This window comes from Bombus pascuorum, chromosome 6 (genome assembly GCF_905332965.1).
Source record: "Bombus pascuorum chromosome 6, iyBomPasc1.1, whole genome shotgun sequence".
Taxonomy (NCBI): Eukaryota; Metazoa; Arthropoda; class Insecta; order Hymenoptera; family Apidae; genus Bombus; species Bombus pascuorum.
Genome location: NC_083493.1, coordinates 12,758,162 through 12,773,129, shown reverse-complemented (window position 1 = coordinate 12,773,129; position 14,968 = coordinate 12,758,162). Strand labels below are relative to the sequence as shown.

General features: G+C 37.2%; 1 protein-coding gene across 2 annotated transcripts; it reads right to left on the bottom strand.

The window, feature by feature from the left end:
- Positions 1-911: 911 nt before the first annotated feature.
- LOC132907999 (uncharacterized) lies at positions 912-14,914 on the bottom strand. Of its 2 annotated transcripts, none has more exons than XM_060961505.1 (9): positions 14,807-14,914; positions 12,801-13,752; positions 10,315-10,347; positions 9,561-9,626; positions 6,883-7,124; positions 6,531-6,792; positions 6,063-6,456; positions 5,781-5,963; positions 912-4,278 (listed from the first exon to the last, which is right to left on the bottom strand). In XM_060961505.1, exons 2-9 carry the CDS (start codon positions 12,876-12,878, stop codon positions 2,405-2,407), a joined length of 3,132 nt encoding a protein of 1,043 aa, XP_060817488.1. In that variant the 5' UTR covers positions 12,879-13,752; positions 14,807-14,914; the 3' UTR covers positions 912-2,404. The 2 variants fall into 2 exon arrangements, with proteins under 2 accessions (XP_060817488.1, XP_060817487.1); XM_060961504.1 differs by having other exon boundaries at positions 12,801-13,405.
- Positions 14,915-14,968: the final 54 nt, after the last annotated feature.

Here is a 14,968-nt window from a genome sequence, read left to right as displayed (position 1 = left end):
GAATACTGTCTGACCCGCAGGGGAAGCGTGAACTCTACCTCGATTTGAATTTCACGTAGAAAAATGACACTGACCTTAGTCCATCTAGTGAGCGAACACCGAACTAGAAGTTCAACATTCGAGCGGTAACTGCCCTACGAGTGACTCTTTATCTTTGATTCCTACTACGTCGTCATTTCCGCTGCTTATCGCTTATGTAAACTATTCGAGTTCTAAATATAGGATGAATAAAGAAAACGTTAGTATCATTCTACTATAACAGTTGTATAATATCAGAGAATTAAATTAAGAAAGTGTCGAAAGAGATTCATATAAATCTATCAATTATACGGAAATCCATGCTTTATGTAGGATTTCGATAATAAACGATTAAACGATTAAACGTTCGAGATAAATTGGTTAAAATTAAACTCTGGCAGAAACTAACAAAGGAGAAGGGCGAATAGAGAAAGGGTGACGAGAACGGTTGTAGGTACGGGGATGAAGCGTAGAATGGGGAATGGGCAAACAGAGCGCAATTAACGTGCGACTATTAAATATGTACGCGAGTTACTGCGCCACGATACGTGTGTGCAGGCCAGCACAAATGCATCGGCTATCGAACGCTCGCACGGCACTACCGATCTCTTCTTGCATCCTGTTGGCACAGCCGCTTGATTAGCTCCACCATATTTACATATCATTAGCCGAGTGTTTGTCCGAGTCGGGAGTTCCCCTTCTACATCACCGTTGTCCGTCAATATACGAAATAAAAGTTATTACGCTCCACAAAATACTGTGTCGTTAAAAATCACTTCTATTAAAACCATTGTCGCGTACTAATTTTTACTACATTCTGTTTCTCGAGAAACAAATTCAAAAATTTAAGAAAGAAATCATATCACGTATAAATAAAGACTTGTATTCTAGAATTTATATTTCAGTTTCAGTTTATTCATAAAAATACGAATTTCGATTTTTATCTCGTTGCCTACATTGCATAACAATTTCTTTTTTTGTTCTTTTTTTCTTTTTTGTTTTATACACTACTTAAATGTATTGGACAAGCTGGCGGTAATTGCCGCAAGAGGGAAAACGAAAACGGAATAAATAGATTAACGAACTCGATTGCTTACCGCACAATTTTTGATCAAAAAAATTATCTCAATGGCAATATACTGATTAATTCACCGCTATATAAATCGTAATATTCGACACAATCTAACTGCTGAAAGACATCCGCCTACATTATGGACTGAAATGTAGTAAATACTGCTACCATTGGTTTATCGAAGAAAATGCTTAAAAATTTGATAAATGATATGCTAAAAATAATAGTAACGTTCAGTTTCGTCGAGGCATTTACTTCGATGTAAGGTATTCAAAAAAGAAAAAAGCACGGTTCTTTTTCCTGTACTTCGTTTGTAAGAAACTATCTGAGTCATAAAATTAAGATAGCAAGTTGCTTCAGTAACTTTTTTATCTACTTAACGTTCACGCAATCTTAACATCTAAGTTTTCGATTACGGTAATGCATTTTGATTATCTTTTTTTTCCTCTTCGTTCTTCTTAATTTCAATATGGCGACATTCAAATCAGTCTATTGAGTCGTACACGTTTCTCGAGCTTATCCATAAGAAATTATTGTAAAAAGTATCGTTTTTAAATTACTATTAAGGCAGTATGGTAATATGACTCGACTTACGTTCATAGGCTTACTTTCAAGCCTTGCATAAATCGCCCAGTATCTGTCAGATATGTGCGTGTTTCCTACTCATCGAGATTGAAAATACCAATGAAACAATGTTTAAAGCGTTTTAAAACTTAGTAAGAGTTTTACATAAATAATTTTGCTATGTATGATAATTCATAATTTTTCATTATTCATCTAAATTAATGTTCTATCTGTATGATTGTACACAGATGGTTCAAGATTTACCTTAACTTCTCATCAAATTGTGTTACTGAATTAGGAGAAATTCAAATTGGTCCTCGTGCATCGTTAATTATTGCAAAAGTTTAAGACAAAAAATCTGATGAACAACAATCAATAAATAAATGGATAGCTAACAAAACTAACAGAATAATAAGACAATCTATCTCTATAAATTGAAATATAACGGTAATTAATTACCATTATTATTGTAATGTTATAATCGGAACATTGATATACGAACGATTGCAATGTTTCTCGAGGCAGTATAAAAAGTAGGAACTGCCTAAGAAAGTCAGTAACGATTACTAGTAATCTAACCACCTTAAACATACGAATTCGAATTATCTCAAAAGTGTTTTCTTTTCAAACGTAACGTATTTCACACAAAAAAAAACTTGGTGTTTGAGAAATAGTCGATTTCATTGACGAAAGGAAAAATTTTCAGCAATGAGCGTAATCAACGCGTCCACACCGCATTTTAATCTAACCCTAGCAAGTGGCAGCATTGCTACATCCTGTTTCCAGCATAGCAGATTCAAATTGCTCGAGGACTTGCATATTCTCCGGGGATACAGCATTAATGCCCAAACGTTCCTTATAATCGTTTCCGGGTAATCGTCGTCGAGAGTACTTAATGGAGTCATTCATCGCTTGTTCCGGAGTATCGCTGTCGCTCGTGCTGCTACTGCTGCTGACGCTAGTCGAATGTCTGCCACTAGATAAGTCTTGTCTCTCGGAGTCAGCCTTATCATCAGGAACTGAGACCTCGTTACGAAGCTCCAAGAAAGTGTTTTGTGCGTTACACAGAGATGCTGAATCTTGTCGATCCTTTCGATTCTCTGATACAATTTCTGTCAGAGATCCGATGCGCGTATAAGTCACATCATCTTGAAACGAATCAGTCAATGCATTATCGTCCTCATCGTCAGGTTCACATTCGACTCTGACATACGTATTACCGTGTTTACGTTCATACGTGATAAAGTCGTTCGATGTCATCGAGTTCGAAGCAGAATCATGCGATTCAACGCTCTTGATTATCTTGTCATTCTTTTGTCCTTTCTTTGCTATGATCTTGCTAGAGAGCCAATTTTTCTGTTTCACCTCTCCATCAATAAGATCATCTTCGAAACTGCTCGATGCCAAGGGTGTCTTGGTGGCATACTCGCTACTATTTGTGTCTTCGTCCGCGACTTCCGTAACTTCAAGTTCATTCCTTTCGGAAGTAGTACCGCTTTTGTATACTAGCTTTGCTCTAGATGGCGCTGGTATATGCGCTTCTTCCAATTTCACGTGCTCGAAGAATTTTGTGAGGGCACCACGCTGCAATTGGACCGCAGGCTCGTTTCGTTCGCCTGATTCCAACTGGTAGCTTTGATGATACAGCTGTTGTCTCCCGACTGAGAAATCTTTGTTACCTGGACCGACCTCTCGTGATTCTCGAGAATTATCGGTGAGGATATAGGACTTGTTATGGCCTGAGAACAATGAGTGGAGAAGACCACCGGTTCTTGGCCTGTACTTTGAACGACTATTGAACAAGGTTGTTTCCTCTGGCTCGGTTGACTTTGTAATTTGTAACTGCTTATCGGATTCGGTACTATCGTAGGAAGGCAGTAGGATTTCTGTAGCTCTGGTGGATCGCAGTTGATTGACACCGAACTTATTTCTTGGCTGCCTGGTCCTGGACTTTCTTCCATTGAGAGTTGTTCGTTCCAATTGGCATTTTGCCGTGATGGAGAGATTTTCGGTGTCGATGATACGATTGAGGGCGGGTACTGCGCGATTTGTTTGCTTCTTGCGGTTACGACCGACGGTGTCAGGCAATTGCTTACCAATGAACACAGAGGAGTCGGAGACTTCGGTCTGAATGCGAGAGTTGTAGCCTGATGTGATTGGCAGTTTGTAGTTGAGCACTGTGGCGTGATTTTGGTCTTCGGAAGATTGATTTGCCCTTCTAGCTGGTTCTGTGATTTTTTTAACGATAAGGTATGATTGATGCTTTTCTGATTGAACACTGGTGACTGGTAGCTGATAGGCGTAGGACACTTGTGGTTCTGCCCTATCGACATAGGCGATGCTCGATCGAGGCAGCTGGTTGAGCACGATGGAGGAGTAGGGCACGGAACTTTCTCGATAGTCACTGTTGATTGTTGTAGAAGTCCCAACGTCTGATTGGTTGATGCTATTGGAGGAGATTGGGATGAGGAAAGTTGAGGAGGGAAGTTGGCCGATGCCGATGGAAGAGGAGAATCCCCGCTTTTTCGGAGTTGCATCAGTTTTATGAAGTCCACAAGTCGTTTTATAGATCTCTGCGTCTTCTCTTGCTTTCCTAATAATTCCTGTCGCGTGCGTTCCTGTAGCTGTGTAAAGAAAGATTTAATAATTAACAAACATACATCACTGTATTAAAAGGATCTGAAAAATATCAAAACTTAAGATTCACATCGATTACTGTCTGATAATATCACGATAAAGATGCACATGCTCTCGGAACAAAATTTTAACCAAACGATTTGAAATATATCCCGGTATTGTGATATTTACACACATACGCTACTTTTTAACGTTTCTTATACACGAATCTATCTTCGTCAATTGACTATATATTTACTAAGACAAAATACATAAGCAATACATAATTTAAATTTAAGAAGTAAAGATGAAACGTCGAAACTAATTTTTTTTTTTTTTTTATAAAACACTGAAGTTGTTTTAAGTCGTACGTGATAGAAGCATCGTGCATTACGTACTTTCACGAATTAACGAATAAAATTATTACTGTAGATAATGTATTTTATGAACTATAGCGAATAAGTTACTTCAAGAAAAAAGAATAATTTATGTCTGTACGTGTATATGTCTACAGTAATAATGCTAAAAAAAATTATAACGTTAGATAAATCGATTTTTTTATAAAGCAAACAACTAGCTTTGTTATAAAAAAATCGGCACATATTTAGAAAAGAATATTCAAAATGAACAAGAAAAACGTAGAGATCTTGCAGGTTCTCATTGATGAAAAAACAAAAGATGCAAAATATTTGCGTATAATTCCATTAACGGCATTCCAAATGAAAAAAATTTGTGAATTTCTTTCTACGCAGGCCACAGGACGAACCTGAAGGGACTGGCCGAGTAGTTGTGAGCGTTTTTCCAACTCGTAAACCTGCAATCTCAGATCCGAGTTTCGCTTGAGCAGCTCATATCTTTCTCTCTCTTTCTCCTCTGCAAGATATTTCGCGTTCAATACACGTTGCTTTTTTGTGCCCTATTACTGACGATCGACCAAAAAGTTCTTCTTAATTGCAAATTCTTCTGCTGTATTTGAGAAGCCGGTTTCACTCGCGACACTTCTTCCGGCAGGCTGCTCTCTCGTTTATTCTCTCTGTGTGCTTACGCTCAATAAAGTCTGCGGCAACGCTGCGATACCTCGTTGCACGTTAAATCTAGAAATTGTGGACCCATGTTACACAATTTCCTGCTCTTCTTTCATACAACTTGTTTGCATTATCTATAAATACTTTTTCCATTTTATTTTTCGCGTGAAACTCTTTTATAGCACATACATATGTACGCTAATTTCTGATTATCGAGTATAAGCAAAATGCCGCTATATTTTTATATCTTTTCTCTTTCTCTCTCTCTCTTATTTTTTTTTTTTTTTTTTTTTTTTTTTTTTTTTGTTATCAAGAATACATCACAATACATCGAATGATTCCGAACGGTGCCGCCGCGAAATGAGATAAGCGTGCCACGAACATTCATAAAAGCTAGTGTCTGCAGGAAACAAGAACTTTTTTGTCAATCACACGATCAACGTTACTACAGCTAAAAATCTTCTGAAAAACCAAGGACGATTTACCGAATTCCTCGTCCTTTTTAAAAGATGAACGTCCCTCATCTCCCTCCTCCCCTTCGTCTCCGTCACCAATTTCTTCCTCGTCTATTAACGCACATTTGGGGCATATTCTTGATGGAGCTGGTGATATAGAGTGACAAGACACATGGTAATTCGATGCACAATTTTCACACACCGTTAACGTACCTATTAGAACACAAAATCAAAACAAATATTTACGATTTAAAGATGCTTTACGAAAGCAGGATGTAAAACTAAAAATAAAATGTAGAATTGACGATGTACCTGGATTTCTACAACTTATACAGACTGCTGAATCACTGCTAATCCTCTCGATAGTTAGACTGGAAGGTAAACCAGGTATATGAACCGCCTTGTTGCCAACCGATTGAACAGATTTTACAGTAGGTACAGGCAATTGTACTTGACTAGGTCCGTTTTCAACCTTGCTTTTATTAGGGAAAACTTTACTTTCCGTTACGTTTCTAAGTATGTTCGGCCTCGTAGTGGACTTTTGTACCGGTATTAAAGATTTCATCACTGTCCTTGACGTTGGTGGTGACGTAGACTTTGCCGGCACAACTTTTACAGGAGGTGGCGATGGACCGTTCATACGAGCAGTAGTTTGACGAGTTTGCGGAACATTTCCAGATTGCAGGTACGAGTGTCGTTTTCGTTTCTAGAATAAGCATACAAAACGTTTGATACTAATATGTCATTCAATATGATAATTAAAAATTTCTCTATACTTACCGTTGGCACTTCAAGACTGGAATATACAAATTGCGGATTAGCAGTACTGCGACGTTTCCTTTCAGCCCTCTTGTTTTGTAATTCGGCGCACATTTTAGTAGTAATGAGACCAAGAGCGTTTAAAAAATTAATTTTTTCAGTCGATTCGATTTTACGCTCCTCTGGCTCTTCTTTCTCAGATTTCTCATTAGAATTCTCGTCCATGGAAACTTCAATAACATCATCTTCACCGGAAATCGTTTCCACCGAACTGGACCGTCCCCTAAGAACGAACACGACGAATAATTTTATATAAAAGAAATTGTCATTATCAACTTCTACAAATTACTCAAGGTTCGCAATTAAAACTCACTTGGTAGATGCGGGATTCCGCGTAGGCGAGACAATATCCCCGTTTCTAACGATTTCCTCGTAGTCCTCTTTCGAACTCTTCGTAGTGAAGTCATTGCCGGTCTTAAGTTTTGTTTCATTGTTATTTGTAATATGATTATTGTTGTTCAATCCGAGAAGCGACGCGATGGAAACTTTCGCCCCGTTCGCGTTCTCCGCTTTGAATGTTTCGACCTCTTTGCGCAGCCGCTGGACAACTTGCTTCTGCGTATACAGATTGAAAACTATGAGCATGAGAGCATCGGTCAATGATGATCGTAGAAAACTTTCTTGGCAGACTACGTGTTGCAGATCGTTTAAATATGAATTCGTATGATTAAGTTAGATGCAAGCCCGTCCTTAGCAAACGCGCTTATTTACAAGTCGAGGAAAAATTCGTTGGAATATCAACGACAATGCGAATGCAAGCGATGATAGATCAGCGATTGTTAATAAATTACGAAGAACGAGTGTACCATTTGTTATTACATTTTATTGAGATGTACATTCTGCCAAGAAAAATGTTGCGCGTTCGTATTATTTTTAATTATTTAGCGACGAAGGATCCGCAGAGCTACGTAACGAATAATCAAAAACTGACATGATTTTCTAGAGAATACTTCGATCGATTTAATTTCAAGCTTAACTCTCTTGTATGATAATCTCCAATTTGTATTCAAAAAGGAAAGAAAGATATAGAAAATAAAAACCTTCGCCTTTACGCGTAAAAAGAAAAAACCGTACGCCTGGTATGTATTTCGTAAGTTGCATGTTAATAATCTGTTAAGATTGGTAGGATGGCTTCCCCCCTCTGTACAACACAGAGACACCGCACCTTGGCTAGGTGGCGAGCAACTTGCAGAAGTTTTCAGAAGTAAAACGTTTAACTTGAAATACAATGAACAACGGTCGAAGAGCGATCTCGGTGAAATGAGCGTGGAAAGCGGCAGAAAAACCGAAGCAGACGACGTACCAACGAGGAAACCGAAGGGATGCGGAAGAAGAAAAGGGAAGAAAGGAAAAAACGCGGAGATTTCGTAAAGAGCTGAAAACGTTTCTGCGGGACATTTTATTGATTGAGCCCCTCTGCCCGGCCCCTACTCTGCTTCCTTTTCGCCCAAGTCCCATTCGCGTTCTCTCTCTCTCTCTTTCTCTGCCCAACATCTCTCTCCATCTCATACTCCCCGGTACAACCTCCATCCACCCCCTCAACGTGTATCTGTATATACGTGCCTCTCTTTCACTCCCACTTACTCCATCTTTATCCATTTCTATCCGTTTACGTATCTCTTTCGCTCCGACAGCAATCTACCTGGATCGGTCGTTTATTGCCAACGTGAAAAAAGAAGAAAAATGGCAGCCAGGAAAGCCGTTGGGAGGCAGAGACTTTAGGAGAAACACGAGTATACAAAGGGAAGAGAAAGAAGCGCATCCGCGTCGACGGGATTATCGTGAAAATGTTTAGAAAAGGATGCTGGGCGATAGCAAAGCGCATCCACCAGAGTCTCTTCGGGCAACACTAGCTCCGTTATCGATTCTTCGCGTCGATTCGCGAATCCCAAAAAGAAACGCGCTCCAAGTGATTCCTATAATTTAACGCGACCGCGCACACGTTCCACGGATATCTTTCGAGAAAATGGATATGTTCCTCGCGACTTGTCGAAAATTCGATTCTCCGCAAGTGTCTCTTTTTCCATTAATTAGTCGCGTCGTTCTACAACCGTTTTTAATCCTCTTTTTTTTTTCTTTTATCACGTCGACAAACGTAGATAGCCTTTAGCGGTTATTTCCGGTGTTCGGAACGTTCATTGAAAGTTTCCTTTTCGTTCATACGTTTCTGCGGTAGGAAATATGATATTGTTACTGGATGCGATGTACACGAGCTTATGATAATGTAACAGCCATGGGTACGTGGTCGAGTAAGCTCGCGAAAGACTAGAAAGATGCAGGATATACATGGTGCGTGAGCAAGGGGAAAGAGTACGCCTATTCGTCTCTATCTTCGATGCGATCGACAAAGTTTGGAAAGGTGGTTGGTAAACTCGCTCAACGAGTTCGCTATTTAATTATAACTGTGTATTACTCATGCTAGCGAGAATCCTACGAAGAAACTGCAAGCATGGTCGATACATAAACGCATGATTCGATAACGTATGGACAGTTTGTGATGAATGCATTCCAGGAATGACTTGTCCCATTAAACTTGCGAATTAATTCCTTTCAATGATACGTTTTGGTGTTAGAAGAAAATGTACCATTTAAAGGTAGCAGGGTGAAACGCTTGATCAAATTTGAAATAAAATATTAATAATTATCGTAGATGTTCTTATGCCGAATACGTAACTTATATTTACTACCGATAAATAAAACCACTCGAATAGATAGTATTACGGTTGTCTTAATTGTAATATCTTTAAAACGTTTCTCTTGTGTGATGCGTCTATCGATCGAGTTAGCGGATATTTTGTTTGCTTCGAATCAAGGACATTGATCGATACAATTTTATGTTTCCTAGACGATTCGTTATCGGTAGGATAATTTGATATGATATCGTTTCTATTTGCACGTAACGGACAGGCATAAATATGGAACATCCCCGAGCCAGCCTGTCCTGGATCATCGCGAAAGAGTGAAGCTCGAGGAAATCGATTCTCAACTTACCTGGCACCTTCCCAGAGATACGATGTGCAAGTGAATCTTTTGTATCTGACCAAGGATATCTGTATTCTGCAAAATAATAGGACACATTCTTAATTAGGCGTACTATATGTATTTTGTATTAATAGAGTGCTATATGCAAATAGGTTCGTTCTATTAACAACGCGGAATAATAACAAAGACGAAAGAAATTCTTACATTTAATTATAAATATAATTTGTTATAGCTTCGTCTGCTTGTTTGTTGCTCTGCTGTAAGTATTCGCATCGATCGTACTGTTACAGTTATTGTGACATAACAGTTAGTCACCGGTAGAAACTGATACAGTAAAACGTAATTGTTATAAGAATTTTCATATTCTGATAACACTTCCTTCTAATTCTAAAACTTTCTCCTAATTATATTTTTATCAAGGTCAACGTGAGAACGATCATAAAGTATAATGGAAGAGAGTTAATTGTTTCGGAGATAATAATTATTACGTTATATATAGGAAGTTGGAAGAAAACTATCCGCCGAAGAATATCAATACAACATCGAATAGCAACGTTAGCAAGACACGAACGATTTAACATCCACTAAATACAGCAAATCAATTGTAACGCCAAAAATAACTGGTAGCGGAGACTTGGTTTTCCGGCAAGCCTGGTACGAGAGTACCACCGTTATTACGATCCCTCCGAGATACTCGTACGTACGATCGTGTGTTTGTAAATTTCGAAATGGTTTGCAGGATTAGTAAAAATAAGTGACTTACGTTCGGGTCATCCTTCAATTTGCCCACACAGATCTGAAATTGAAAGAGAAAATTTCAGTGTTAGTTATAGTTACAAAGATGGTTCGAATGTTCGATTCAGAACATCCTCGGTCGCTACGCTTTTATACACGCGACCGTGGCGTCTCTTCTGCGGCGTAATGACGCAATTACCGTAACATTGTGTGTCGCTTGTATTGAAAAATGTGTACAAACGATCAAATTAATGTTATTACGTGATTAAAAGTTCCATTTCTTTTCGTTTTTTGCAGTAGAGAAATATTCTTACGAACACTTGTTTCGGCTAATTTCGATCTATGTTTAGATAAACAAAAAGAGAAAAAGATTTTCAAAAAAAATCTTATCGACCACCAAAGTAAACACGTTCGAAATAAAAATAAAGTATATTCTATATACGTTTATTTATATATCGATGTGTACATAATATTAAAATAAACTCGTACGAAGTACAAAACGTCACATACCAGTCTTTCCCCTGTGTTGCGTATGCTCCGACTTTGTTTTTTAAAATATTATAAAATTCACAGACCGATAATTCTACGCACCTGTTTCCCGACAATCGACGTGTAACTCAAATGCGTATCAAACGAGAACAGGTTTGCCCTATCCGGTTCGCAAATACGCCGAACGCGAATATTGATCCAATACAATCCAATTGATAAATTCCTGATAAATTATTCAGCGATTAAGCAATTAAGCAAACATCCGAAACTACTTTTACAATTACGCTGAACAAAAATTTTACTAAATATAATACTAAACACGAATCGGTTATGTCGAAAATCGAATTCATATCGAACAGATCAAAGAAAATAGAAATCGATTATCGAGATATATCGACTACACGTATCTCAAATTACTGTCCGAACGAAAATATTCAGTTTCGAAGAATTAGACAGGACAAGGTCGGTAGAGCAGGGCAGAATGCGAATCGTGTGCCGTTAAACTTTCCCCATTGCGTTACATGTCCCTCTAACGTGAGTACTTGTTAATAGAAGTTTAGTGTAAATAAACGAAATAAGTATACGTGTTATGTATGATCCGATAACACTGATTTATAGTATTTTAACATACGCGTCCGAAGTTTAGTCGATAGAATACTTTTAGTCTTTGATCGTTTAATATTAATACGGAGCTTAGATCGGCGGTACCAAAAAAAAAAAAAAAAAAAAAAAAAATAATAAAAACAAGCATTAAAAGTTTTAAATAAAGGTCAGTGCGAAAATATTGATAAAAGCTAATAGTACTGCCGTTAGAATTAATCAGACTTTTATTGGTTTACTTTATGCGCTATCGAGCAATAAACATAAAGAAATTCAAAAGTCAATCGGCAGAGAACAGGATAAGGTAGAAGTTAAATATAATGGAAGTCGTCTTGTGTTTATCGTAGTAAAAGTGCAGTGCATACATCATGATAAAATTAAAGTATATAGCAGTAGTTAAAAAAAAAAAGAGCGAACTTGACAAAGACAAAAGTAAGCAAGTAAAGGAGAAAGAAACGGAGAAAGAGAGAATATATGTAGGACTATAGAAGTTAGGGTAAACGAGAGAAAAAGAGAGGGAAATCAACCGAACAAGTGAGTAACTGCATGAACGAGCGAGAAAGATAAAGATAAAAAGTGAGAGAGAGATAGAATGTTGGTTCTCAAAGTCATGCGACGCATCGGTCGAAGCATTCTACCAACAAAGGTTAAGGTCTGAACACTCGTTCACCTTCGAGTTTATGCGATTCGTAAAAAAAAATGATCATTGCATGGTGCAAGCTTATAACATGATTAAAAAGCAAGCAAAAGTTCCCTTGGAACTTGTTACGCTTCTTTCACTTTCGATAACGCGCAACGTAACCGAAGAGCGAATACAGTTTACAAACGTCCGATACGAGTGAAAGGGATACTTTTATAAAATAGATCGAAAGGAGGTGTATACCGTATACCACATTAGAGTGACTCAGTTTCTGTTCGTGTCTTGTATAAATCGGACATCTTTGATCAACGCGATTGTTTCATTAAATTTCATAGAATTTACATTGAAATAACAAGTTCCGTAAATACATGTAGTATAGGAGGTGTGCATTTATGCACGCGCGCGCGTGCTCGATGCGTACATGCGTTTGTGCACGCATAGTGCGTGGGAATGCCGAGGAAACTGAGTCACAAAAATAATTTGTTAAGAATTTAAACAGGTGATAGACTAGTTTGCGTTTACTTTACGATAATTCCTCGGTAAACAACAAACTGCATTCGAAAAATACGTTAAAACTGTCTAAAAACTATTTCACTTTTGGAGCCGATTACCTATTGAACATACTATCTCGACTTTTTGATCGATAGAGTATAAATGTATTAAAAAGAAGTATGAAGTAGCCGGTCGGGCAAGAATCATTCGTTAACTTGATCGCTCGTTCGTTCGGCTTCGTACTCTCAATCTTTAAATCGTTATCGACATACATGCATAGCCGCGGTACTCACCTGATGATCGCGTATGGCATTTTTCAGTTTAGTTTGCACAGTGAGTATTTCTTCTTGCAAACTCTTCGATATCTCCATATTTTTCTATTGAGATTATTCGTATTTCCTCCCTGTTCAAAAATTCGGCCGATTTTAGCGAGAGAAGAGGAGGACGGGAAACCCTCCTCCCTCTCACTCTCACTCTCCCACCAAATTGACGAGAACAGCGGTATACGCTCCGATCAACCGCACGCACGGCGCGCACCAGCCACCAAACTCTTCGTACCACCGCAACAACACTTGACCGTTTTAACTTAAGAAAACCAGACAGATAAAAATGTCATAGACATATTTTATCGGTTCGTTACATAGGTACATATGCACACCCTTATTTCACGACACCGATCAGACGAAACAACGTCGCTAAACCGCGCACCAAAGTGAATTGTTCGCTCATCAACGAGCGTCTGTGCTGCCACCAGCACTGTTGCCTCCGTACACGGACGTGCCAAGTTGCTAGAGATCCCCTGACACCCCTGGCCCGTACCCTCGATTCTTCTCTCTTTCTCTTTCTCCCTTTCTTCGTTCCTCTTCCGACGCTGTATGCCCAGGGATCTGACGCGCTTCTTGAAAGAAAGTTTTCGCGCCAAGCTTATAACCGATAGATGTGCCACGTGAAACAGCCTACCGCTTTATATTACAATTTTTCTACAAGCATTGTTCGCATATCTTGTGTAATCACTATGAACTGCGCTTAAAAATTTTTCAGAAACACAGGATGTTCAAAGAAAACATTTCCTTGAAGTAGATCTTTTATGATAGTGAACGTTGGTAATGCCGACGATAGTGGCGCCACATATTTACGATTAGGAAACGAAATGCTGTTCGTGATAGGAGACAAGCTCATTCTATGATACCCGAAGATATGTTTCGGAATTTTCATATTTAAATACGTGTCTCAGCACGGCTGCTCCTATTAAGCATATAAAGTTGGATCAGTATTTATATCAAAGGATTTGCTTCATTAGTTCATACATATACACACTTAAAATAATGAAAGTCTTATATAAAGTGCGATAAATTATTACCATTCTATATACTCATTCTTATATTTGTAATGACATATTAAGTAATTATAATGTATCTTGTATACTTAGAATCATAAAAAGAAGACTTTGAACATTTAAAATAATTAGAATAAATAGTTATTTAATATTTGATATCGTAATGAAAAAGACTACTACATACACGTATGTATATATGTATATGCGAAAAAAGTACGTTACGCAGTTTTCATTTCATTTATAAATCACAATATGCCGCAACATTGAAAATTAATTGCTAGTCATTAACTTCTGTCTCATGTAAATATATCGAAACTATTCAAAACTTCATTATATATAAATTAAATAAAAAAGAAAAATATACATATACAGGAAAATATGAAGTTTAAATCGATCAGTTGCACGTGATAATATATCACGTGATCACACATCACATACCTATCTTATATGTATAGCCTAATTTAATATGTATAAAATATAATATCTTCATACCTTACATTATAAAAATTTAATTATGTTATTAAAAATTATGCGTTATTCCATCCACATAAATATCATCTTTTCTATCAAGTTATCTCAAATGGAGCAATTTCTTTAACAACTTTCACACCTTATAAAAAGATAAATTAAGGAACAAAAATGAGTAAAAATAATAGATAGCATGTTGTACATTAGCAATTCTGCTACATTTTCAGTTGTGTCATAATTTCACACTCTTTTCTAACTTATAAGTGCAATTTGAAGCTATATATAAATATGCCTAATAAACATCAATATGAGCTATCAAAATATATGTAAATTGTCTAGTTTTTTATATGCTTCAATTCACTTCACTGTATTTTTATATCTGTTTTTGTACATGTTAAAAAGTAATAACTTTAAGCGGAATATTTATAAAAATGATTATGTTTAAATTATAAAAATAATCTTTAAATTTATAATGCTTATTGTATTCAAAATTACCTTAAAAACGATTCGTTACCTTATTACTGTTCTTAGAATTTGAAATAAGTTTATATCACATACACGTTACGTAAAATGGAACTGAAATATTATAATTCTGTCATTTAACCTTTTAAGATTTAGTTTGTTCCTTGGATATATGTATATATGTGTAGTATGATC